This window comes from Gorilla gorilla, chromosome 5 (genome assembly GCF_029281585.2).
Source record: "Gorilla gorilla gorilla isolate KB3781 chromosome 5, NHGRI_mGorGor1-v2.1_pri, whole genome shotgun sequence".
Lineage (NCBI taxonomy): Eukaryota > Metazoa > Chordata > Mammalia > Primates > Hominidae > Gorilla > Gorilla gorilla.
The window spans coordinates 175,950,719-175,978,061 of record NC_073229.2 but is presented as its reverse complement, the minus strand read 5'-3'; the positions used below and the strand labels follow the sequence as shown (position 1 = coordinate 175,978,061).

Here is a 27,343-nt window from a genome sequence, read left to right as displayed (position 1 = left end):
AAGAAATTCTACTAATTGAAAATTTATTCTTTATTTTGTTGAAGTTTCTATCCTCAGCGACAAGAAAAACATCACTTTTTGAAACTTTTAATCTAGTTAATACTACTCTGAGTTATTACGGTATATTCTTATACTGGCTGAGGTAGGAACTCTGTTTAGCCCTGTTCCAAATTTCATTAAAATAACAGATGAGACAGGTCAATAAAGAAATAAACCAGAAAAGGTGAAAGAAAAATATCTGAGAATACACAGATGGAACAACTAAAACAGAAAAGAAAAAAGAAAGCTTAATAGGGTAAAAGAGGCCAAAAACTCTTTAAAGGGAGTTTAAACTTCTATGTATTAGAAAATAAAGCAAATGAAACAAGAAAATATGAGAATGGACTCAAAATTCTAAAAGACCTGCAGAAGAAAGAGGAAGTACGTCAATGCAAAGATGACTATTTCTAACATCATTTAATTGCAGGAAACTAAAAGAGAACATTGTCTTTTGCTTTCAGGGCCATAAAAGAAATCCCAAGCCGCCCAACAAGTCAAGGAGCCAAGAAAACTGCCCAGGAAGTAGTGCCAGGTATGCACAAGTTGGCTGCTGGGGCCGCTAACTTGCCACTGTTTAGGAACAGGCAGAATGAGCCCGGGACCGAAGGATGGAAGACAGAACTGGAACCAAGGAGCGTGGACCTTAGGGCCCGGCCAGTTCTACGGCTTCTGAGAAGGAGATGAGAATCTGAATAACAAAACTGCAGAGGTCTTCCATTCCTCCTGGGGTTGACAACATTTGGGGAACTCTCAAAAAGAACCCACCTGAGCTTTTCAAGGGCTCATTTGGAAGTGTCTAGTTCTGAACATTACTTAATGGATTTTATTAACTTTAAGTGAACTTTTATAATTTTCCCAAGTGTAACTCATAGGATCTCCAAAAAATAGAACATTACCAAAGAAAGAAGTCTACTATCTTATTAAAGATGGCACATTTATTTAAAGTAGATGTTATAAGAACAAACTAATTTGTCCCTCTAAATAGTTCAGAGGAGAGACAAAAAATTTTCAGTCTTGCTTGGAATTTTGGGTTCTTTTAAATTTTTTGTGTAGCAATTATAGGTACTTAATAAGTTTCTAATATTATTGGTAATATCATTATTAAAATTTTCAGACTATGGAATTAGAATTCTAAAACAATGAGCCAAGTAGATTTAAAGGACTGGATTTCTGTATAGGATGAACATCTCCAGGGTCCATAGGAGGCATCCAGAAATACCACCTACCCAAACTGAGACAAAAACTTCATTTTCATCATCATCGTCATCATCAAAATCATGGATCATTACCACCACCTCATCACTTACAAGCGGGTTGTAAGAAAGTCATACTCTTTCTTATTTGCCCACGTTTCTTGAAATTATTACTTTATTAAACTACATAAAATTTTGTCAGTTGAGACCAGAATAGTTGTCATTCTATGCTTCCTATATTTTTTGAGGTGATCTAAAAATATACACATAATTTAAAACATTGTTGATTAATGCAGAACTTTCTTCAGAGTCCCTCCTGATATTATCCAAGGCAGAGAATTCGGCAATTATGGTTTCTTCCCTCATGAGATTAAGGATATTATGAAGGTGCTTCCCGTAACCTCCAGCCCACTTAAATCCTGGGATTTCAGAGATCAGTATGAGTATATTTTAGAGACGAAGTAGCGAACAGCTCAGACATACTTTTTTTTTTTTTTTTTTTTGTAAGTGACATTACACGTCAATTCACTGGCGGAGTTTAAAATATAAAACCCCTCAATAACTTTGGTGAACTGCCTCCTTTCCATGAAGTCCCTTACACTTTCGCTTTGGCTGGTTTCAAGTAGCTGTATTTTTTGGATTAATAGAGCATCTTTCTCTGGAGTATGCATATGGTTCTAAACAAGTGTAGCCACTCTGTTTTCCTTTTTTTAGGTAAGCAAACTGAGACAGAATTAAACCAAAAGACTAATTTGCTCCTCTCCATTCAAAGTTGTCTGGAAAAGAAAGAAACACACTTAGCACGCTGCTCTCTCTACTGGGTTCTTCTAAAGTTACATTAAAAATAATAATGAAGTCACAGGGAGGGGTTAAGATGTATTAATTTCATGCTGAGTACGGATTTTAGAAAAATATAATTAAAATTCATATATTTCCTTATGTAAAATTGTTTACACATAATCAGGGTTTTGACTTTTTTTAATGTATCTGTAAAATAAATGTTCTTTATGATAACCTGGTAAGCCAGGCTGCAGATAAATGTTGCAGATGGTGATAAAGATTTTACTTAAATTTGACTTTCACAGGAAAAGATTTCATATAATCATCATTCTATATTTATAACAAAATTCCTGACCACTTAAATCTGTTATTTCCCTGCTTTTTAGCCTATGAAAGCACCAAAACAAATATTAACATGTGAGTAAAATAATAAAAACACCTAATGTTTGTTTAGTTTCTATACCACTTTCACATATACAATGTCACTTAACAAAGTTACTATTGTCTCATCATTCATTAACGGTAAGTCTGGCATCTTTTCTAGTTTTTCCTGATATCTAATGGTTCCTCCCCTTGGCACTTTCGTACACCTGTCTTACATATCCTTAAAACTATAAGAAACTAAAAGAAATCCCAAGCCGCCAAAATTCTCAAACCTGAGAATTTTCTCAAATTCTGAATGTCATAGACTAAGTATAATCACAAAAGTAAATAACAACTTTAGCCAGGGATCCAAATTAAATGAGTGTGAGAAAGATTAGAATAAGTGGCAATTATCCTTCAGGAGCTTTCTTCCAAACAGGTACAAGCCACATGGAGGAGGTGAAAATGAAATGGGAATTGAAGATGTGATTCCGTTTTCATCCGAAAATATGCTCATTCACCAAGGAATATGTGACTCTTTGGACTATTCTTAGACCAGCACAAAGTGTCAGGTAATCAGTAACAATTTAAATTAATAAAAAAGTAAGATCAGAAAGGAAGGGGGCTGAAATGTTATCTAAGTAAAAGGAAAAATGTATCGGAAACTTGAAACTTAGTCACTTAAATCTCACTTTGGAAATCAGTCTCTATTCAAAGTTGAGAAAGAGTTTCAAACGATCACCAGTGGAAAAATTAGTTGTCCAAAATATGCAGACGGCCAGGATACAAATCAGCAGGGCATTGATTTTGATGCAAAAGGTTTATACATTTGCCAAGTTTTTTGGAGAAGTGAGAGATGTCTAACTTTTAAGAATACTGAGTAATAAAACTGAAATAAGCATGCAGCATTAAATTCCTAATTTGAACTTTAAAAAGGATAGTTGATATAGTTAAGCTTCATCTTTAGTTTTATTCAAAGTTCCTAAGTTGTTTGAAATCTAAAAAAGGAACCCAGGATAAGATGACTCCCTGTTTCCTTCATCGTGAAATTTTGAGTAACATCTTGCAAAATCTCAGCTTGCCAAGTAACAAATTTATATTAATAACAATTTGCTGGGACATGTGACAATCTTTCTCACATTATTATGCGCCCAGAGAAATTTTATCTATTACATTTCTTCACACATAGATGTGGCTGCATATTATGGAAGAAATGGAAGAAGGTAACCACAGCATCTCAATGCTAAATGACGTGACCTTCACATAAATTCTCTGAACATCCAGTGGGACACTCGGGAGGACAGTCCACATGACAGCACCATTCTACAATAGAAAAGTTAAAAATCAGATAGTAAAACTTAGCCTAACTGACTAAAGACACCAACCTAATTTATAAGGGGAAAATGAAGACAATCAAAATAGCCTTTTGATTTGTATAGGTAAAAACAACCAGCTACTTGCCTGAATTTTTTGTTTTCTACTGAACATATAATATTTTAGGCCATTAGCTTTCTAATTTTTTCTTTGAATTCAATCCACAGTAAGAAATACATTTTACATCACAATCAGCACACAGAAGCACATATAATTAAAACAGATTTTCAGGAAACAAAACTTATCCTTACAAAATACCATGCACTCTGATATTTTCTATTATATTCCTTTCCATTTTAGTCCTTTTAAAAAATATTCTAGACTCACTAAACTGATTTCATGACCCTCTGGGTCATGACAAGCAGTTTGAAAACACTGCTTTCAGCCCCAAAACTTTTGAGAACTACTTAAGAAACTTAAAGTTTCCTAAAAGAGCCCAATCAATCCTTTCCTTTATACCCAGAGTCATTTAAGCAGAAAAACTGAGAGGGGAAAAATACTAAATAATATCTGTCCATATGAAGCACTTGCATAGATGATTCTTTTCCTTGCTGGATAATAACAGGCAGAATTCTAACAAAAGAGGAAAGATAATCCGGGAAATAAAACACAGGAAAAATCATTCTAAAACTGAATTTCCACACAGAGTCCCATTTGTGCAAGTTTTTTTTTAATTTTTAAGTTCCTTGTCTCTTTTTTTATTATTCTAAGAGTGTTTGAATATCATGTAATGCAAAAAGTGTAAGATAGGGCATATTACACTGATACCACTTATCACTGGGATGATGAACAATTTTGAATAAGATGCGATCCCCTCTGTATTTGACCAGGTTCACTTTGTAATTATTAGCAAGGCAGTAAATAATCTACCAAGGAGCAGTCTCATTAGTGCCCATTGAAATTCAGCAGCATTAATTTGCAATAAAAGAACTGAAAATTAAATAGGGAAGAAAATGGTTTCTGGAGTCCATCATAAGGTTATGGAATTCACATCATACCAGTGCCTTCCTTCACATCAAGCAGTTTTAAATGTTGTGTGGAATTAGACTTAATCGCTGTACTTTGTTCTTCCATTTAAAAAAAAAAAAAAGGTGGGCAGAAGAAATCCTTTTTCTCTGTTTTAACCCTAAATTAAAACAAGTAAAATTAATTTGAAATATGCCAACTTTTAAAAGTTTTGTTCATTGTTTGTCTTTTGAGTAAAGACAGCTTGGATCTGCGTGGCTGTGGGATGCTCTAAATTTCTCTAAGGCGGCTGAAGATGCACGCTGAATACCCCCAGAATCTGCCCTTCAGTGTCCTCTGCGGCCAAACTGCACTTTAGTCCCCTTCCTTCTGCTATAAATATCCCTGGAAACAGAATACTGAACAAAAACTGGTCCACGGCTTACAAGGCAGAAAGATATAGGGACACCAGTCCGGATACCAGTGTACAGTTGGGAAATGCCTAATTCAGGACCCAGCCATGTGGCGCCCTGAAGCTTCCAAACCCAGTCCGGGGTACACCTGTCCTGTGGCCACCTAGGAAGGTGTTCACCAGAAGCGCCCACCTAATCCCTCTGCAGGCCCATCAGGAAAACAAAAAACAAAAGGAGAAACTGGGCAAGAGAAAATGGGAGGGAGAGGAGAGGGAGAAAGAACAATTCTTGTCGGGAAAAAAAATTAAAATGAGGACACACAACCTTCGCCATTGAAGTCACAAAGTGGTCTCCTGTGTCCTGGACCGGCCGCGCTCCTTCCACAGTGGCTGCGAGGCGCAGACCCTGGCTGACCCGCACGCCACTCCGGGGCATTCTCCCCGGGTGGGACAGGCTCGTCACTGGGCTGGCAGGAGATTATTTTTAAGCACTTGTGCTTCCATATGGCTTGTTTTAAACTCGCGGGACACCTACAAATTTCCGGCTGTCAGAAGTCACATGCCAGCAATCCGCTCCATCGCGGACTCAGCCAGCTAACTCCGAAATCAGACCCATTCAACTCCCAATCGCTCTCTAAAGCCCCAGGACGTGGGGTGGGGAGGAGGGGAAAGCGGGTGACAGGAATCGCTTCCCAGAAAGTCATCATCATAGCTGACATATTTCCAATCAAATAGTCTAGATGAAAGGAAATTTGGGGAGCACATTAAACAAAAACATTAAAAGGATAAATGAAACTCTGCCGAGCTCTGCTAACTCCAAACACCCCCAACTTTAAATGCCAAGAGCGAGACCTTCCCAAGTGACTCAAAGCGCCCCGTGTTTATTTGCCTGGAGGTGTTTTCCCCCACAAATAACTGCTGCTTTGTCTGGTTTTCCAACGTGTGTTTTGTTAGGAAGCCCGGGCTTTCGGGTCTGCCTCTCGCACGGACGGTAAGTGGGTGGCGAGCACGTTTTTTTCAGCTGCCCGGCGAGAGAACTTGACTCTGAACGCAGCGCGGGCTGCACGCAGAAACCCCGGGCTGGGCCGCGCGCCCCGGGCTCCCTGCGCGCACCCTCGGGTCGCGCGTCCCGCGGCTCCCGCAGCTCCCGCAGCTCCCTCGGCTCCCCCTTCTCCCTCCCTCCCTCCCTCCTGCCGGGCGCGGCGGCCACCCCGACGGGCGGCGCGGGCGCGGGTACCTGTAGAATGCCGGCGGGCCGGCCTCGCGCACCGTGTAGCCGCTGGGCTCGTTCTCCAGGTAGTAGGGCACCTGCTGGCCGTGGGGCTGCAGGAAAGGCGACAGCTGCGGCGGCGGGTGCAGTAGCATCAGCGGGCTCGGAGACACGCTGTTGAGTGGGGGGAAACCCCCCAGGCCGTTGGAGCCGAACGCCGCAGCCTCAGACCCGGGGCCGTAGGGGAGGCCGGTCTGACCGTAGACCTGCGCGTTGGCGGCGGCCGCGGCGTTGAACTCGTAGGCGGCGCCCTCGGGGTAGTTGTACACGGCGGGCTTGCTGCTGTCCACGTACACCTCGCCCAGGGGCCGCTCCAGGGGGATCTTGAGCTGCGGACGGTTCAGGGGCTCCAGCTCGTTCCCTTGGATCTGATGCAGTAGGGCCATCCCGGATGCTTTGGTGTGGAGGGTCATGGTCATGGTCCGTGGCCGCGGGCAGGGTGCAGACCGTGTCCCCGCAGGGCAGAAGGCTCAGAAGCCGGCGGGCCACCTGGAAAAAGAGCACAGCCCGAGGTTAGAGGCGACGCAGCGCATGTCCCGCCGACACGCGAGCTCTGGCCCCGGCCCTGCCCCGGGAGCCTGCGGGTCCGGTGAAGCCGGGCGACCCGACAGGGAGCAAGTGCAGTCCCAGGACGAACGCCCTCCGCCAGCTCCTGGGCTCCCGGGCCTCCAACTTTAAGTACTGGTCTCCCGAGCTCATATGCATTACAAAGGTGCTGGAGGACGGCCAGGGACTGTTGCCTTGCCCTGACATTGGCTTAAACATCACTCCAGGCACAACTCGATTTGGAGCGATCCCAAAGAGCAGCTTCCCTGAACTTTACTTTACTTGTCGTCGCTGCTGGATAGAGGCTGAGTTTCACGGCCAGGGGGCGGGGGCGCACGAGGATCAGCTAAAGGTGGCCCAGGGAAGACTGGGCTTAAAATAAACTCGAAAGACGAATCCAGGGGCCGGCTTTCTCTAATGTGCTGCCTTATGTGCCCCGTGCCAGACTCCGATATATCTCTGTTTGTCTCTCTTTCTGTTTGATTCCCCCTCCTCGTTGGCTAGAAATACGTAGTGTGTACATAGGATGACCCTGGGGAGGACTACACTGTAACCGAGATAGGGCAGATAGAATGGGGTGTGCGGTTGCATACGCAGCCAGCCACAGACAGCTATATTTAGCAGCTGGGGGAACTGACAGGGGGCATCTGAGGGGAAGGGGGCGGAGATTCAGGGTATACATATAGGAAGAGCTGCATTTTGCCATCAGGAGAATGCAACCTGCCAGGACCTCAGTTTCTTCCTCTGCAAAATGCTCCCAAAGTAGACCCTTCCACAACCTTCTGAGATTCTCTCAGCCTGACTTGTGTGTTTATGTTGGACCACAGTACTGTACTTGGTCCCATTAGGAATTCTCATGTGAAGGATGATTCAGAAAAACCTTTGGTTAGGGCGCACATGGGTGTTCATGCCTTCCACAGGTTGGTTATGCAACCAAAACTTCAGAAAACTGAATATAAAATGTGACCTTTTCATACCAAACATAACCTCAGGTCATGAACCAAAGCTTTGGCAATTATGTTACATTGTCGGTCTGGTCCAGCTAACAGATTTTTAAAATGCATTTCTGCATGTCTATCCTTTAGTCCTACAACTCGATCTTCTCGGTTCACTTGGGCTAGGATATGCAGAATCAAATATCCAGATGAAAAACAAATAGAAAAAAGTTTTTAACTGAATTAAAAGTTAAGCATGCACACGCACATACACACACACATATATGTATATATATATATATATACATATTAAGGAGACAAAAAATAGGTGAAGTATATCATGCGTCTATAATCTTGGATAGTTTATACTTTTTAATAAACTTCCTTTGCTGCAGCCTAATAGACTCTGATACAACTATCAATACTTTGTTTTAATTGCTATCCCAAACACCCAACAGAGTATCTGACAAAGTGTTCATGGTCTATCTAAATGCCAAGCTTACTGTTACTAAGAGTTACATTTTTGACTATTTTATATCAAGTATACATTTTATCTAATTCTTACAAAAACAGACCATTGTTGGACAATATGCAAATGTAGCTGAAGCCAAAATCGAGTTTAGCATTAATGACTATAGATTGTCAGCAAATAAAGGGTTAAAAACACATTAGGTGCATCGCAGATATTTCCCTTTATGGCCAGCAATCATTACTTTCCAAAGCAATTTTTTACAGATGATTTAATTTCCATAAATCACACTTTCAATTTTCAAATGCCTTTTTAAAACACATGCAAAAAGCACTTCATAGGGCTCTTAAAAAATCTGAACCTGCCAAATTATATGCAAATGGCACAAAGAATCCTACAAGTCCTGAAAGAAAAAGGAGACACACACATACCCCCATGGAGAACAGCAATCCTCATCTCCCTGCTAGGATACAGACACTAGCCAGAAAGGTAAGTTGCTTTCTCAAAATGCTAAAGCTACAGAGAGAGAAATCAAAACAAGCCTACCCTGCTGGATCAAGAACGTCTTTCCAGAAATGTTCCATGGGCTTGTAGAAGTCAAGGGCCGAGAGAGTGAGAAGGAAGGAAGGAATGTGCTCGCATGTGCGAGTGGCTCAGTGTGTGAACTAGGCAGAGAGCGTGTGTGGATGTGTTTGTGCGTGGAATGGCAGGGATTCGGGAAGCAGCCAGTAGGCAGGGCACTTGGCAGCCCCTCCCGGCAGACACGCAGCTGGGCTACTGCACAGCGCTGGATGAATGGCAGTGGGGAGTGAGGGGAGACTTGCTGTCTGCTCACAGGGAGCAGCGTGGCACAGCCAGAGAAAGCTGTACTGGGGAGGAGAAACCCCAGCCCCTTTGCCCCTACCCTTGGAGGCTGGAAAGTACCCTATGCTTTCTGCTGCCACCCCAAGCAAGAGGAAAAACAGGCTTGCTGTGAATCATAGTCTTACGGCTAAAATAGAATGCCAGTCAAAAGTGTATGGATATCAAGTTTACAAAATAGGACATGGGTGGTTTTTCCAAAAGAATATAATTTAACAATAAAAGCCTTCTGGGATACATGTGGATCAAATGCCTTACTGGCCCTAGCCCCCAGTCTCTGAACAGAGGCATTGCCATGCCTCCGATTGCACCAGGAAACCAGACTTTGGAATAAATGTTTTGGCATTCTAGGGATGTGTTTCCAGCTGAAATGTAATACTCCTCCACTTCGTTAACCAAACCCACAAACCTTTCCACGAATAGCTCAGTTGACTGCTTTCTGTAAACATGTGAAAAATACGTATTATTAAAAGCCTAGGATATGAACATAAGATAAAGGTAGATACCTTTGTTTTAAACTGATTTTAGGCTTTCGAGTTGCACTGACCGTGATCGGGAAAGAGGTCTCTCATTTCCCAGTGGCGTTCACATGGATCCACCTCTTGACCACTTTCTCAACTATTCTCTCGGCCATAGTACTAACACGCAATACTGAGGTGCTCCTAGAGTGCCCACGCTCAGGGTCCCAGGACACATGACACCCAATGGAGCCTTTGTTGCCAGACATTAGTCACCACCTTGGATATTAAATGACTCTAATCACAATGCCAGGAGTGGCCTGTCTCTGGCCCTGGGACACTATGCAGTTACTGAGAGATTTATGAGTGGCTCTTGAGACCAGTACAAAAAAGAAATAGAAAGCCATAAAAATGTTAATGATGCCATCATGCAAATATATGTTTTTGTGCTTTGAAAGACCCCCAATATTGCAGTGTTTGAGCACAGGAGAGCTCTCTCCATAGTCAGTATTGAAAATAAATATTGGATATAAATAAATATTGAAAAGAAAGACTGTTACCCTTTGTTGGTGACACTGGTGCCTCCTGTAGGTCAACAATGGCCACCCATGCTCTAGACCAGTCCCAGAAAAAAGCAAGAGTATTCAGGGAGGGAGGAGAGAGGAATAGGGGAAAGGAGAAGGAAAGGAAAGGGGATCTGCAATTGCTCACTATTGACATAGGAAGAATAAGAAGGTTGGCTGTCTCCTCACAGGCTTTGATTGTTCAGAGACTTACAATCGAAGTTAGCCCAAGAAGTTCAGTAAAGGCAGTTTTCTTAACCACTTTCTCTCCAGCATTCTCTTCCAAACTCGTCTTGGTGAGCCTTGTCCCTGGGCTTGGTGAGCATGGGTGGGAAAGTATACTGTGCTACGCTGACTTTCCTCTTGTGCCTTTGGCAAAAACTTCACTCTTGGGCTCCCAGCTCTCTTGGCTTCCCTCCCTACCCTCTCATGCTGGACACACACGTTCCAGCCATGACTTACTGGCTCTCTCAGGTGAAGAAGGGTAAAGATTGATCTGGCTCCTCCGTTGAATGTGTCTCCAGCCCCACTTTTCCAGCAGTCTGCTGGGCATTGCTGGCTTGTTCAAATATGAGTCACCATTCTCAAACATGGTGTTCCCCTCAACTTCCCCGTGTCTGTGCCCAGCATTACTGTCTCTCCAGTCACCCAGATTAAAATCTCACTGTCTTCTTCGAGGGCTGATTTTCCCTTGCCTTCCACACCTAATCAAGAGGCAATTCCCGAGCCTTCTAGCTTTACGATCTCTCTTTTTCCATTGCATTTCTGCCACTCCCTTTGAGACCCATTACCTTACCTGTCCTAACGGCCTCCTAAGGACCACTCTGCCCTTTCCTCCCAGACTTCATCCTAAACCCTGCAACCTGTTTACTTTCTTGGATTTTTTTTACTGCTTCAGGATCCATCTTGACATGACCCAGCTCTGTCTTTAACCCAAATCATAGCTTCCCCCATGAGTTCAGGGCTTCCTCTCCGCCCATAACGATCCTTCCTGGTCCATCTCCTCCGACTATAACCTATGCTTCAGCCAAGCAAAATTTTAATACTCCAAGAACTCAAGGCTTTTCTTTTCTTCTACCTTAAATCCCCACTTTCTTGGCTTGTCAGGGGAAAGCATGCCTCTTGTAATAGGTCCAGCCCAAATGCTACCACATTCATTATTCCTTCCTTTAGTCTCTATTCAAAGAAAATTTCCTCTCCTCTGAATTCTAGTAGTAGTTATCATGCATTTATCAAATTCTTCCTGAATTAGAGTTATTTATCTATTTTTTATCTCCTCATGCTGCTCATAAGCTCCTTGAGGACAAAGTCTGGCTAGAATTACTTGGGAATTATGAGCACCCAGCACTGTCCCTGGCCATGTTAAGTCAACAAATGTTGCTTAATTTATTGATATAGATACTTAAAAGGACAATGTAATATTATAGGTGTCTGGATTACTCTCTCTAAAAGTTAACTTTCCATGTGACATTCTACCATTTTTTTTTTTTTGAGACAGAGTTTCACTTTTGTCACCCAGGCTGGAGTACACTGGTGTGATCTCAGCTCACTGCAACCTCTGCCTCCTGGGTTCAAGCGATTCTCCTGCCTCAGCCTCCCTAAGTAGCTGGGATTACAGGTGTCTGCCACCACACCCAGCTGATTTTTTTGTATGTTTAGTTGAGACAGGATTTCACCATGTTGGCCAGGCTGGTCCTGAACTCCTGACCACAGGTGATCCACCCGCCTCAGCCTCCCAAAGTGCTGGGATTATAGGCATGAGCCATTGCGCCCGGTCTTTCAAAACTGTTTTTGCTAGAAGATTATCTTTGTATCTTCATGCCAACTGAGGCCATAAAGTCAAAATTTAAATTCGTACAATCTCGAGGCTTAAGTCTGCAATTCTTGGCAGCATGATTCACAAGAGAGCTCTGAATTTTTAGTTCGTAAGCAGATAATACTATGACCAAACATAGCTTCTTCTCTAGCTCCATTAAAAGCATTTTACATTTACAAAAACATTATTCCTCCAAAAGAAACATGAAAGAAAATAAATGTGGAACTATCTCCATAATAGCTTATACTACTAGAAATGGTTCCTTCACTCTGAGACATGAAGGTTTGTCTGTGTTCAAACTTATTATTGTACTGATTATAAATGCTCTGTTTGGAAGCTTATTTTTGAGCATTTATCTGATACTATCAATTTTCCTCTAATGTGGAAAAATAATGAAGAATTTCCCTTTAAGTTTCTGCTCATTTTCACAAATAGTTTGGTCACTTATTTTAAGGGTTTTTGATTAGCTCCTGGACTTTTTTCACCTGACCTTGAGTTTTTGTTTTTTGAGGCAAAATTTATATACAATGAAATACATGTATCTAAAGCATACCATTTAATGAATTTGACAGATGGATATGTCCATGTAACAATCATCCCAATGAAAGTATAGAGTATTTCCATCACCCCAGAAATTTCCCTTTGTGTCCCATTCTAATAAACTCCCAACCCCTCTAGGCAACCATTGCCCTGATTTCTATCACCATCTGGGCCAGGTGGCAAAATAAATCTATGATCTCTTTGGACCATGATCTCTTACAGATTGAAGTGCATGTACCACATTTCCTACCAATGGCCCAGCCAGCAAAGTGCTGGGCATGCAGGTTACTGGGCATCAACGGACGGAGCTATCCTCTTCTCAGTCAGACTCCTCTTGCTGCAATGGGACCCTCAAGGCCACAGAATTGTCCTAACACTCTAGTCATGAATCTTTTTAAGTACAATGGCTTTTAACATGATCAAGTTTTACCCAAGTCTGCAAGGGTACACATTAACAAGAAGCCAAATGGAATCAGTATTCTTTAACATGTTTTTAAACAGCCTTTTCTTTCCCACTATCTCTCCAAGGAAAAAAATGCATGATTTGTGACCAAGAATCAAGCCAAAGACCCTGACTCTCACAAAGCCTGTGATCTCAGATCCCATTTCCTGGCTTCCCACCCAGGACTTGATGAAGACAGTTTGAATTTTTCGGTTTTCAGGCAGCATGACTGTTCTTGATTATGAGTCAATGAATGATTTGGATTTAACTTGCAAGCTTAATAGAATTTAGTAACTTTTATCTTACATTTTCTGGGAAAATTTCTTTTTAACAATATTTTAGGATTTTTTTATATAATGTACCTATGTTGCATGTAATAGAAGACAATTTAGAAAGTACTTTCACTGTAAGTGCCATGAGTGATACAAGAATTCCAATTATTCCAATTATTGTTACACTGTGTCCCTCTCCTTCCCTTTATCTGTTGTTTACTTGAGGAATTTCATTGCCAGCTTAGAGTATTATTTCTCTATGAAGAGCAATATCTAGACTGTGCCTAAATTCACTTAGATTCAGATAGTCCTATCTAATGTTAAGAAGGGCCTTTACACACACACACACACAGACACACACACACACACACACCACATAATCAACCAAGAACCATCCCCAATTTCAGAGCCAGCCTAGCCAAATGATTTTTTTTTAAAAAGACAGAGGAGATTTGAGCAGTTTAGCATTTTCAGCCTTTCGACCTTTCAGCTCTTTCTTCGGATTTTGTGACCACGGCACCCTCCCATTCTCCCTAAGCACCCAGGACTTCCATGCTTGCGAGAGCTCCTCCCTTCTCCCAACCTGCTCAATGACAATCACACTGTGGAGGGAGTAATGCATTTATAAGCATGCCAGTGAATGACTCATTCATTCAATTCACTCAAAAAAATATTGATTAGCTGTATTTACCAGGACCATTTCTAAGTGCGGAGAACTGTTTTGGTCAGCTCAGGCTACTATAACAAAATACCATGGACTGGGTGATTTAAACAACAGCGATTTATTTTCTCAGTGTGGGGTTGGGGTGGGTCCTGGAGGAGGTAGAAGGAAGAGGACAGAAAAAGAGAGAGCTCTTTTTATAAGGCCACAGTCCTATCAGTGTAGGGTCCCAGCCTTATAACATCATTTAACCATAATTACCTCCCAAAGACCCTATCTCCAGATACAGTCACATTGAGTGTTAGGGCTTCAATATGTGAATTTGGGTGGGTAGGGGGGCATAATCTGGTCAACAGCAGGCATCCCAAAATAAACAGAACAAAAACCTCTGCCCCCAGAGAGCTGACTTCAGGGGCTTAGTGTTTAGTCCTATTACAATGGCCCTTCCTGCTCAGGCTCTTCTGAGAGCCCCTCTTCCTCTCCCTCCTCTCAGGTGTGGGTACCCCAGGATTCAGCCCCTAGACCCTCTTCCCTCCTCTGCATACCTTCTCCTGGATGGTCACAACCACTCCTTGTGTTTTTACTTTCATATATACATTGAAAACTTCAAAATAGAAATCTCCAACCAACCTCTCTTTCCTGACTAGGAAGTCCACTTTGCCAGGTACCTATTAGACATTTTTACTTACATGTTCATTCATTCAATAAATATTTATTAAGCTCCTCCTATGTACTAGCTACTTGAAGCTCAACTTGTCCAAAAGTAACTCAAGAGCCAAAGAACTTGAATTACTATCCTCATTTATCAAGAGTCCCCACCCTCCCCAACAGGTACTATGCTCCTCCCATACTGGATTTCTTTTAAGTTCCTCAGTCCCTCTGGACTTTCTCTGGGTCTAAATATTCACGTAAGCAAATCACCCTACCTGAAGTCTTCCTCCCATCCCTTTTCATCTGACATACTCCTACTCATGCTTCAAGTCTCCCTTGAGACATCATAGCCACCAGGAAGCCTTCCTTGATTTCCTATTGAGTGCTACTCCTATAAATGCTCGTATCTCCCTAAACATTCTCATTATACTACTTATCATGCTGTTGGATTTCCTATTTGTCTCTCTGCTTCCCCAAGTTGGCCTGTAAATTCAAAAAGGGCACACAAGGACTCTGTTTTCCAAAGACACTAGTCCAATGTGAGCACAATCCCTGATGTGTAGTTGTAGTTGGCCCCCAACAAATACTATTTGAACAATGAACTTGTAAACTCCTTCCAGACATCATCTCTGCATTAACTGACTTCCTCAATGATTTACTCGAAAGAAGTAACTATAATAACTGAAATTTAGAACCAGAGCTTGGAGGACAATTGGGGAGCAGATTCATATTTTCTAGAACAACTCACATTCTTTTCACATAATAGACAATTAGAATGAATGTTTCTTTATAAGTTGTTGAGTCCAAACTCTTCATTGCACTTATAAAGAAACTGGGGCCCTGAGCAACACAGGAGACTTGCTGAAGGTCATGCAGCTTGAGGAACTGGACTAGAATCTGTGTCTCCAAACTTGGAGTGCCTCCTTCTTTCTATCCCACCCTCAGCCTCTCTGGGTAGATGCCGCATTCTTCTGACTTTTAGTGTGGGCCTTGCTCAGCTTAAATAAAATTAAGGGACTAATTGGTGGCTCAATGAACTATTCTTAGAGTCTCAAAAATGCCTAAATCTTTGGAAACTACAACAAGACTGTCTTCACATTCCCAAATCACTGATAAAGAAATGGGAAGAGCTTGAGAACATAAGTTAAAAACATTGAAACAACTGTGTTCAGAGACATAATTTGCTTTTTGAACATGAAGAAATGAGTAATCTACCTTCCATTCATTACTCATCAGAAGAGAGTTCATTTAGGTCTCATGCTTATATCTGTATAATTTGAACTGAACATTCTAGCTAAAGAAAAAAATTAAATCTTTCCTGTATCTGCTAAATTGTACAAACTTGCAAATATAATACCTTTAACAATAACAGCAAAAAACCCTACTTGTTTTATTTGATTTGACACAGTTCAATTTCCAAAAGAATCTAATTTGAAAGATATTGAAGCTATCATACTCATTGGGGAAACTATTCTGTGATCAAAAAGTGCTAGCCTTCCTAAAAATCAGCCTTTTAAAAGAACTGGAAAGATTATTGGAAATAACATAAACATTCAACGACTCAAAAGAATTTAGCGTAAAACTTTTGGTTGATAATTGAATAAAGACATCACTTTTAATGACACTTGCCAGTAGCTTTTTGTACCATAAATCCAGAAGGAAACAATAATTCCACAAATTCTTATACCAAATTCTAATAAATGGCTAATGGCACAAATTGTAAATTTGTTCCCTTTTCTCACCCTGCCCTTCTCCATTTCCTGTCCTGAATTTGCATCTACTTCCTTATCATGCTGTCGAGCTCATCTCTTCACTGAGGGCTTTCCAAGCCAGCCCTATCCAATCTCTATTCAACATGGGTCACTTAGTGAGACCCAGAATTCTAATCAAAACTCACAGCAGAAAAAAAAACACCTGGCCAGCCAATGTGTTCTCCCTTACATATGTGTCCTCATCTCTCTCAGCCTCCCTTTCCAACAGGCTCAGTCGCTGACACTCCTTCCTCAACACAGCCTTCTCAGGCCTCGCTTTCGGCAGTGTACCCAGAGTTCAAGATGTACAACTGTCCCACCCGCTGAATCCTCAAGTCATCAAAATGCCAGTTTGCTCAAGGTCTTAATTTCAGTCTGCAGTTTATAGGAATGCATCTGATTAATTTCCATTCCCACCTCATATGTAGGTATTTGAATTTTAAAAATGGAAATTATATTAAACTGAGAAAATCCTTACGTAGAGAACTGATAAAATACAAAAAAGAAAACATAGGACCTGGGAGGACATAGCGCCCTGCAAAGCATATTCTGCTCCTTTCTTTCTCAAGAGGCATGAAGATTCAAAACAAGAATGAGCTGTATCAAACCATCCCTTGTTAGCCCCTGGAATGCCTAAGTAAGTTGTTCTTCACATCCCTCCTCCCCCTGCAGGGATCATCATTGTTCTTATGTAAGCAATTAATCATATGTAATAAACAAGCACAAGCAATGCCTGAAGGTAGACTTATGGATGTCATGGAACATATTCAACAGCAGTCAAATCAAATAGGCTAATGATTTTCCCAAAGGAAAAATGAGGAGAGAGTATTCCAAATACCAAAAATTCACTCTCTTGCTACTTGCAATGCTAGAGACAGAAAATATAAAAAGGAATAAAGTCCTTTCTAAGTCCTAGTGTAAAATACCCAAAAGTTTAAGTCTAACAGTCCCATTTCCATTGGCTTTTCTTTCATGCAAAATGTGATCTTTGACCCCTTCTGGCATGCTGGTTTAGCTTTCTCAAAATGGACATCAGAACGACTGAACTAAATATAACTCTTGCTCAATCAGTCTGGACATGCTTATTCTTGGAAATAAATGCTACATTCATTCAAACAAATGTTTTCCAATCAGCCCAGATTCATCCTTCACTATGTGCTTAACAGACTTTTCCACCTCTGCCCATGAGACCCGGTTACTTTTTTGGGTAATCTAGCACTAGCTAAGTAGCCAGTGACACTTGTAACCCCAGTGACATGCTCTTCACTTTGCTGAAAGGAATTACAGTAGAAACTCTGAACTATAATCTCATGAGTCCTAGCCTATGCTCCCTTCAGCTCTCACTCACAATGACTGTAGTAGCATTGTGTATACTCTTGAGAGCTTTGTAGTGGATCACCCCAACGTATAGGTTGGGAGGAAGGTGGTTGGCCAAGGGAACTAGATTGGCTCGGCCTCTTTCGGAGCTAGTTTGATGGTGAAGATGATTTCTGTTGACTCCAAACTACTGCTATGTGAACATGATCACCAGTTCTGGAGACTTTTCATTCAGACTGGTTTGACAACCACCAGTTTTAAAAAGGGAAATAATATTAAACATCCTTTCTAGTGTTCTTTACTTATTAACTCTCTTCTGAGCCCTCACCAGAAGCATAAGGTATTTGGTTGGTGCAAAACTAATTGTGGTTTTTGTCATTAAAACTAATGGCAAAACCATTACTTTTAAAATTACTTTTAATGGCAAAAACCACAATTACTAATAAATCCTGATGGCTGTTAACTGAACATCTATCAAGTGTTTTACAGATGCCATTTCATTTTAAAATTGTATTTTATTTACTCTTGATATATAATGCAGTTGGTGCTTTAAACTTGAAAAGATATTTTCAAAGCCATAGTGGGAAAATCTTTCACCTCTGCCTGCAACCCACCAATTTTCCCTCTCTGGAGACAGCTGAGGTCACCAGTTTTTAAATTTCCTTCCAGAGATGTTCTACACATTTTGAAGAAAACACACACACACATTCTTCCACACCCCTTTTTAAAAGACCTGGATAGTAACATGCACCTTATTCGTGCCATGTTTTTTTTTTTATTAGCAATATATCTTGGATATCTTTCTATTTCACTAAATAAACATCTTCCTCATTTTTTGTTTTGTTCTGTTTTCTTTTTTTTTTTTGAGACAGAGTCTCACTCTGTCACCCAGGCTGGAGTGCAGTGGCCCAATCTCGGCTCACTGCAAGCTCTGCCTCCCGGGTTCACGCCATTCTCCTGCCTCAGCCTCCTGAGTAGCTGGGACTACAGGCACCCGCCACCATGCCTGGCTAATTGTGTTTGTTTGTTTTTTTTTTGTATGTTTAGTAGAGATGGGGTTTCACTGTGTTAGCCAGGATGATTTTGATCTCCTGACCTCATGATCCACCCACCTCGGCCTCCCAAAGTGCTGGATTACAGGCGTGAGCCACCGCACCCGGCCACATCTTCGTCATTTTTGATGACTGCATAGTATTCCATGCACAGAGGAATTCTAGTTTATTTTACCAGTTCCCCATTAATGGCAATTAGGTGTGTTCCTAATATTTTACAATTATCAACAATGCTACAATTAGTAAATTGTACATAAGTCAATTTGCACATGAGTAAATATGTGCAATGTTAATTTTGGTAGATGTAACCAAATGCCTTCATAACGCCTGTGCAATTTAAACTCCCATAGCCTTACAGATATGATGGATCTTCGAACTTTTTGATGCTTTTCAAAATAGTATCTGTCCATGCAGTTTTAACTGACACTTTTTTACTATGATTGAGGCCAAGTAATCTATCTTTCCAGATTTTTTTTTTTTTTTTGGAGATGGAGTCTCACTCTGCCGCCCGGGCTGGAGTGCAGTGGTGCGATCTCAGCTCACTGCAACCTCTGCCTCACAGGGTTCATTCGATTCTCGTGCCTCAGTCTCCCAAGTAGCTGGGATTACATGTATGCATCACCACACCCAGCTAATTTTTGTATTTTTAGTAGAGGCGGGGTTTTGCCATGTTGCCCAGGCTGGTTTCAAACTCCTGACCTCAGGTGATCCCCCCACCTCAGCCTCCCAACGTGCTGGGATTACCGGCATGATCCACCACACCCAGCTCTTTTCAGACATTTTTGTTTGAACATTATACCTCCTAGTGGTTGTGTGATCTTGGACAAATCAAGGTCTTTAAGCTGAATCTATAAAATTGGGGCAATTTCCACCTCAAAGAGTTGTTGCAAAGATTAAATGCAATGATGTAGGAAACGCAAGTTCTTCTTGCTATTTTGCTCCATTATTCTGACCGTAGTTGACAATTCCCGGGGCCCCAGAAGCACAAGCTAATAATGAATGAAAGGTACTGAGAGTGTGATAAAGGTCAGAATTGTGTGGCCCAAAGGTTTTGGGCGAAATAAAGAGCTGTTGTTGAAGGCGTGCTTACTATCATTCCAAAATGACAGTTTGCTTGACACATCATTGAAATTTGGTACAAATTAGCAATGTTTCTCTGGGGACAAAGAGTAGCCATGCATGTTGGCACCTTAGGTGTGGAGAACGTTAACACCAGAAGCAAGCTATATAAACTTAAAAACCAAAAACTCACAAGTCTAGTGTGTTTTTGGAAATGAATTGTTGCAATGCCAGTTTTGAATGTTTCACAACATTTTCAGACCCATTGTAAACCATCTATTGCTCCCACTGAGACATTGTATAGTCCAAGTAAATATCTATTATCAGATTTTAAACCTTTGTAAATAACTGGTAGATTGTTGACAAAATTGTGACTGTCATGTTGAGAAAAGGACTTTGGCTTTCACAAAAATAAAAAAAATTTGGAAGTAATCTTTCAACTATCAGGCATTAAGATCTTTTGATCTATTGCTAAAATGCTTGGAACTCAAATGGCAAATGTGTGTACAGTCTAATTTAGGATCCCTTTATATACAAAATTATCAGTAGAGTTGAAGCCATAAGCCACTGAATTTTTCTTAACTTTATCTTTTAGTCTTTCCATTTATGTCATCGATAAATACAACTACTAGATCTGAAGATTATGGAAACCCATTTGGACTCCAATAAGAAGAAAACAATGATTGTGCCCTAGTTTTAGTGGAAAGAAAAGGTCTTATATTTATGGTTAACTTTTCACATTTGCAAAAGAAGCCAAAGAGTTGTTTTCATATTAGGAGAAAATCCAATTGTTAACATATTCATGAGTTTTCTGATCCACAGCATAGACATCAAAGGAGAGTTTACACTCACCCTCCCTTCCCCATTTTGTTACACTCGATCACGATTTTTTTAGAACTCAGTGAAGAGAACATTAAATAGCCTATCACTACAGAAGACATCCTATTCTCCTAATAGGTTTTAAAACATGTTTTTATATTGCAAGTACATGAATATAAAATTAATAAGTTAAGCAAGCAGGTTTAATTTCTCTCTGGGGAGCAGGTAGGCAACCAGCTATTACAGGATATGTCACTTTGAATTACACATATTGTTTTACTGTTGTGGTTTTTTTACTAGACTTTGAGGTCACTTCCAGCCCCTAGCACACTGCCTAGGCACATATTTGGTGCTCAGTAAATATAGTCATGCACCACATAATGATGTTTTGTACTGCAGATATGACAGTGGTCTTGTAAGGTTATAATGGAGCTGAAAAATTCCTATTGCCTCCTGACATTGTAGCTGTCCTAATGTCACAGCACAACACATTACTCACGTGTGTGGTGATGCTGGTGTAAGCAAACCTATTGTGCCACCAGTTGTATAAAAGTCTAGCAATACAATTACGTACAGTACATAATGATTATGATAATAAATGACTATATGACTAATTTATATATTTACTTTACTACAGTTTTTATCATTGTTTTAGTGTACTCCTTCTACTATAAAAAAATATTACCTGTAAAACAACATTAGGCAGGAGGCAGGTCCTTCTGGAGGTCTTCCAGAAGCCCATATTATTATCAGAGGAGATGACAGCTCCAGGGGTGTTACTGCCCCTGAGGACTTTCCAGTGGGACAAGATGTGGAAGGGGAAGACAGTGACATTGATGATCCTGACCCTGGGTAGGCCTAGGCTAATGCATGTGTCTGTGACTTTGATTTTTTAAAAAAGTTTAAAACTTTTTTTTTTTTTTGAGACAGAGTCTCGTTCTGTCACCCAGGCTGGAGTGAAGTGGTGCAAACTCAGCTCACTGCAAGCTCCGCCTCCTGGGTTCATGCCATTCTCCTGCCTCAGCCGCCCGAGTAGCTGGGACTACAGGTGCACACCACCATGCCCGGCTAATTTTTTTTGTATTTTTAGTAGAGACAGGGTTTCACCGTGTTAGCCAGGATGGTCTCGATCTCCTGACCTCGTGATCTGCCCACCTCGGCCTCCCAGAGTGCTGGGATTACAGGCGTGAGCCAGCACACTCAGACTAAAGCATTTTTAAAAACTTAAACAGAAAAAAAGCTTATAGAATAAGGATGTAAAGAAAGAAAACATTTTTGTACAGCTGTACAATGTGTTTGTGTTTCAAACTAAGTGTTATTATAAAACAATCAAGAAGATTTTAAAAATTAAAGTTTAGGCCAAGTGCAGTAGCTCACACCTATAATCCCAGCATGCTGGGAGGCTGAGGCAGGAGGATTGCTTGAGTCAGGAGTTCAAGACCAGCCCGGTCAACATAGCAGAACCCAGTCGCTACAAAAAATTTAAAAATTAGCTGGGTGCAGTAGTGTACGTCTGCAGTACCAGCTACTCAGGAGGCTGAGGTGTGAGGATTGCTTAAGCCTAGGAGTTCAATGTTGTAGTGAACTATGATTGTGCCACTGCACTCCAGCCTGGCCAACAGAGCAAGACCCTATCTCTAAAAAAAATTAAAGTTTATAAAGTAAAAAAAAAAAATACAGTAAGCTAATGTTAATTTATTATTGATTGAAGAAAGAAAAATTTTTAATAAATTTAGTGTATCCTAAGTGCACAGTGTTTATAAAGTTTACAGTAGCATACAATAATGCCCTAGGCCTTCACATTCACTCATCACCCATTCGCTGACTCTCCCAGAGAAACTTCCAGTCCTGCAAGCTCCATTCTGGCAAGTGCCTTGTACAGGTGGACCATTTTTTATCTCTTATACCATATTTTCACTGTGCCTTTTCTATGTGGAAGTGTGTTTAGATACACAAATACTTACCATTATTTTATAGTTGCCGCAGTATTCAGGACAGTAACATGCTGTACAGGTTTATAGCCTAGGAGCAACAGGCTGTACTATACAAGCCTAGATGTGTAGTAGGCTATACCACTGAGGTTGGCATAAGCATACTTGATGATGTTTGCACCATGACAAAATCTCCTAACAACACCTTCCTCCAAACTCATCCCCATCATTAAATGATACATGATTGTATTGGAAGAGAATGAATAAATGGATAAGATTATTTGAACTTGTTGTCTAACTTTGTGTAGATAAAACGTTTTTTTGACATTTTACCTGTTGTTTGGGGTCATACAGTATTTTCCAGGTATTTATTATTATACTATCTGAAATATAGAACAATATCCATTCCTCAAGAATTACAGGAGGAAAACACAGGTGCTCACTGGATTACCTGAAAGCCACATGTCTCCATAAGACCCAGCCCTGCCCTGCCTTAGGAGTTCAAGATGGGCCCTTCGTGTTGATTGCACTGGCTCTCCTTTGAGATTCTTGAGTCCCAGCTCAGCCCACAGCATGGACTTCTCCTCTTAATGACCTTCAGAAACTCTGTAACAATGTGGCTCATGTATTAGTCCATTTTCACACTGCTAATAAAGACATATCCAAGACTGGGTAATTTATAAAGGAAAGAGGTTTAATGGACTCACAGTTCCACACGGCTGGGAAGGCCTCACAATCATGGCAGAAGACAAAGGAAGAGCAAAGGGGCTTCTTACATGGCGGCAGGCAAGAGAGCTCGTGAAAGAGAACTCCCATTTATAAAACCATCAGATCTCGTGAGACTTATTCATTACCACGAGAACAGCACGGGAGAGACCCGCCCCAGTGATTCAATTACCTCCGACTGGATCCCTCCCATGACACGTGGGAATTATGGGAGCTACAATTCAAGATGAGATTTGAGTGAGGTCACAGCCAAACCACATCAGCCTGTAACCACAGATCCACCACACAGCTGATAAAGTCAAAAGATGTGAATAGAATGAGTGTGGAGACCCCTAAAACTGCACACCTGGCAGCAGACCAGCCGTCTGGGAGTTGCTCTTTCTATTCATGACCAGATGCAATGATTCTACTCAATCACTGTAAACAATTCATGATCAGTTATAGCATTTATTGCTTATACTGGTACTTTTGGGAAAACTCACACTATCCAACATTACAGTTAGGTTTTTTTCATGCCCAGAAATTTCATTATAACATCAATTTGCCAAATAAAATTATAAACTCCTTAAAGGTGGAGATTAACTCAGGGATCAATTTAGGAATACCCAATAGATGTTCGTGGCCAATAAGGTTGGCCTCATTATTTTAGTCTTTTTATTAACTGAATTAAGTGATTTGCTGGGCAAGGGTTAAAAAAGCTGGAACATGTTCATTTGGTCAAATGAATGTATGTATATAAACAAAATGTTCAAACAGAGCTATTTAGTCCCTGTGTTGGGCTGAGGTCCCCAGATATTAAATGGCACATTCCAAAGTAAAGTCTAAGGTCACCATGTGGGATTAAAAAAAAAAAAAAGCAGCGAGAAGCGTTTTTCACTCTTCTCTGTCACACATCAAGCATACGAAAGGATCAAGAATTGGGAAATTAGAGGATGTTCGGAGATGTTTGCCATGAACCCCTTCCACAACAGGTGGAAGAGACAGGACATGGCTGCCCTCATCTGCAGCCCAGGGAAAAGGGCTTCACCAAAACCCATGGAAGTATTGATTCATGTCTGCTAAGAATTGGTGGACGTGGTGACACCTGAAAATCTTCAGGATAAGAGAACTCTGGCCCACCACTTTGGTGGCATGCAAGAAAAGGTGTCTGTGTCGTCGTGGGGCTGTGCACCCCAAGTTTGCGGAGGAAAATGGAGCTCATGTGGGCCACATGCAAGAGAGAATCAGTGCAGGTTCAGTTTGCATCCAGCCCAAGTGGGCTACCCACAGGGACAGCTGACTTCAATAGGAAGTGTGTTGCTAATTCTCAAAGCTGAGAAGGCCCATCACAACCAGCCAGAGGGTGTGGTGCCACCTGCATGGAGGGATCCACAGGGCAAGATCCCAGTGCTAGAGCATGGGGGTTATCCGAAGAGCCCATAGATGAGGCCCTGAGTGAGGTGGGGCAGCTCCCAACACCTTCCAGACTCAAACACAACAACAACTCACGCCAACGTTCCTTAGCTCTCTCCCCACCTCCTGACCCACCCACTTCAACCTTGTAGGGAGTAGAAATTCAGGCTGGCTTTAAGATGCACAAAGACAAATAAATGGGAGGGAAGGAAAAAGAAACCATCTTCCTCCATCCCACTGCAGGCAGCGGGCTTGTATGGGGCCAGAACTGGGAAAGGGGAGGAGTTGTGAGATGAAATGAAACTCACACGTTTGATATTTACATTGGGCTGGTTATATAAATTGGTGACTAGTGGCCGTTTATGACTTGGAAATGACCAGAAAGTCTTGAGATTTGTTTTACGTTTCCTCCAGGGAAACAAATGTAAAAGCACAGTGAATACTCTATTTATACTCCATGGGTCCTGCTTTTCAGCATAGTAGTCACATTTCCATTCCTTCAAGGAATTTGCGTCTATCATTCACCCTCCCCACCCCCCGAACAATGCCTTCAATATTTAGAACAAATGGATCCCGTAACTGATAGTTTAGACTAACTGGGGTCAGCCAGGAAAGTGAACATATCTTATTTTTCCCATATTTGTTCATTTATAAAATACATAGTGTGCTATTGTATTGATACATGTTCATTATGAAACTCAAAATCAGAAAGTAAAAAGATGAGGTTTGAAAATGTAAAGAGAAGTTCTACTATTCAGGACACCCCCTTTGGAAGCTATTGCTGTAAGGTAACATCATCTGACTCAATAAAAAATTTTTCCCTGGCTATTTTCCAAAATGGCTGTACTAATTTACATTCCCACTAATTGTGTAATAAGGGTTCCCTTTTCTCCACATCCTCGCCAACACTTCACCTTTTGGGGTTTTTTTTTAACTTTTATTTTAAGTTCAGGGGTACACGTGCAGGTTTGTTTCATAGGTAAACTTGTGTCATGGGGGTTTGTTGTACAGATTATTTCATCATGCAGGTATTAAGCCTAGTACCCATTAGTTATTTTTCCTGATCCTCTCCCTCCTGCCACCCTCCACCCTCTGATAGGCCCCAGTGTCTGTTATTCCTCTCTATGTGTCCATGAATTCTAATCATGTAGCTCCCACTTACAAGTGAGAACATGCAGTATTAGGTTTTCTGTTCCTGCATTAGTTTGCTAAGGATAATGGCCTCCAGCTCCTTCCATGTTCCTGAAAAGGACATGATCTCATTCTTTTTGGTGGCTGCATAGTATTCTATCATGTATATGTACCACATTTTCTTTATCCAGTCTACCATCAATGGGCATTTAGATTGATTCCATGTCTTTGCTATTGTGAATAGTGCTGCAATGAACATATGAATGCATGTGTCGTTATGATAGAACAATTTATATCCATTTGGGTATATACCCAGTCATGGAATTGCTAGGTTGAATGGTAGTTGTATTTTTAGGTCTTTGAGGAATCATCATACTGTTTTTCACAATGATTGAACTAATTTACACTCCCGCCAACACTATATAAGTGTTCCTATTTCTCTGCAACTTCACCAGCATCTATTATATTTTGACTTTTTAATAACAACCACTCTGATTGGTGTGAGATGGTATCTCATTGTGGTTTTGATTTGCATTTCTCTAATGATCAGTGATGCTGAGCTTTTTTCATATGCTTTTTGGCCACATGTATGTCTTCTGTTGAAAAGTGTCTGTTCATGCCCTTTGCCTGCTTTTTAATGAGGTTTTTTTTTCTTGTAAATTTAAGTTCCTTATAGATGCAGATAGTAGACCTTGGTTAGACGCATAGTTTGCAAAAATTTTCTCCCATTCTGTAGGTTGTCTGTTTACTCTGTTGATAGTTTTATTTGTTATACAGAAGCTCTTTAGTATAATTAGATCTCATTTCTCAATTTTTGCTTTTGTTGCAATTGCTTTTGGCATCTTCATCATGAAATTTTTGCCCATTCCTGTGTCTAAGATGGTATTGCCTCGGTAGTCTTCCAGGGTTCTTAGGGTTTTGGGCTTTTCATTTAAGTCTTTAATCCATCTTGAGTTAGTTTTTATATATGGTGTAAGGAAGGGGTCCAGTTACAAGAAAAAGATGCCCTCTCTCACCACTCCTATTCAACATAGTATTAGAAGTCCTGGCCAGAGCAATCAGCAAGAGAAAGAAATAAAGCGCATCCAAATAGAAAGAGAGGTAGTCAAACTATCCCTGTTTGCAGATGACATGTCCCTATATGTAGAAAACCCCATAGTGTTGGCCCAAAAGCTCCTTCAGCTGATAAACAACTTCAGCAAACTCTCAGGACACAAAATCAACATACAGAAATCATTTAGCCTTCCTATACACCAAAAATAGTCAAGCAAAGAGCCAAATCAGGAACACAATCCCATTCACAATTGCCACAAAAGAAATAAAACACCTAGGAATACAGCTAACCCGGGAGGTGAAAGTTCTCTACAAGAAGAACTACAAAACACTGCTCAAATAAATCAGAGATGACACAAACAAATGGAAAAAACATTCCATGCTCATGAATAGGAAGAATCAATATCAATAAAAGGGCCATACTGCTCAAAGCAACTTATAGATTCAATGCTATTCCTATCAAACTACCAATGACATACTTCACAGAACTAGAAAAAAACTATTTTAAAATTCATATGGAAC

The 27,343-nt window shown here is 41.0% G+C and overlaps 1 protein-coding gene across 4 annotated transcripts in view; it reads right to left on the bottom strand.

Annotated features, from left to right (window-relative positions):
- ESR1 (estrogen receptor 1) overlaps positions 1 to 27,343 on the bottom strand; it is a 410,427-nt gene that overhangs the window by 287,504 nt on the left and 95,580 nt on the right. For 2 of the 4 annotated variants that reach the window (XM_055390891.2, XM_055390896.2), the window contains exons 1-2: positions 8,873 to 9,031; positions 6,344 to 6,865 (exon numbers count right to left, since the gene is read on the bottom strand). In XM_055390891.2, coding sequence (XP_055246866.1) covers positions 6,344 to 6,795 — 452 coding nt within the window. In that variant the 5' untranslated portion in view covers positions 6,796 to 6,865; positions 8,873 to 9,031. Of the gene's footprint in view, positions 1 to 6,343; positions 6,866 to 8,872; positions 9,032 to 27,343 lie in introns of those variants that run through there. The other 2 variants (XM_055390889.2, XM_055390895.2) reach the window with 1 other exon arrangement.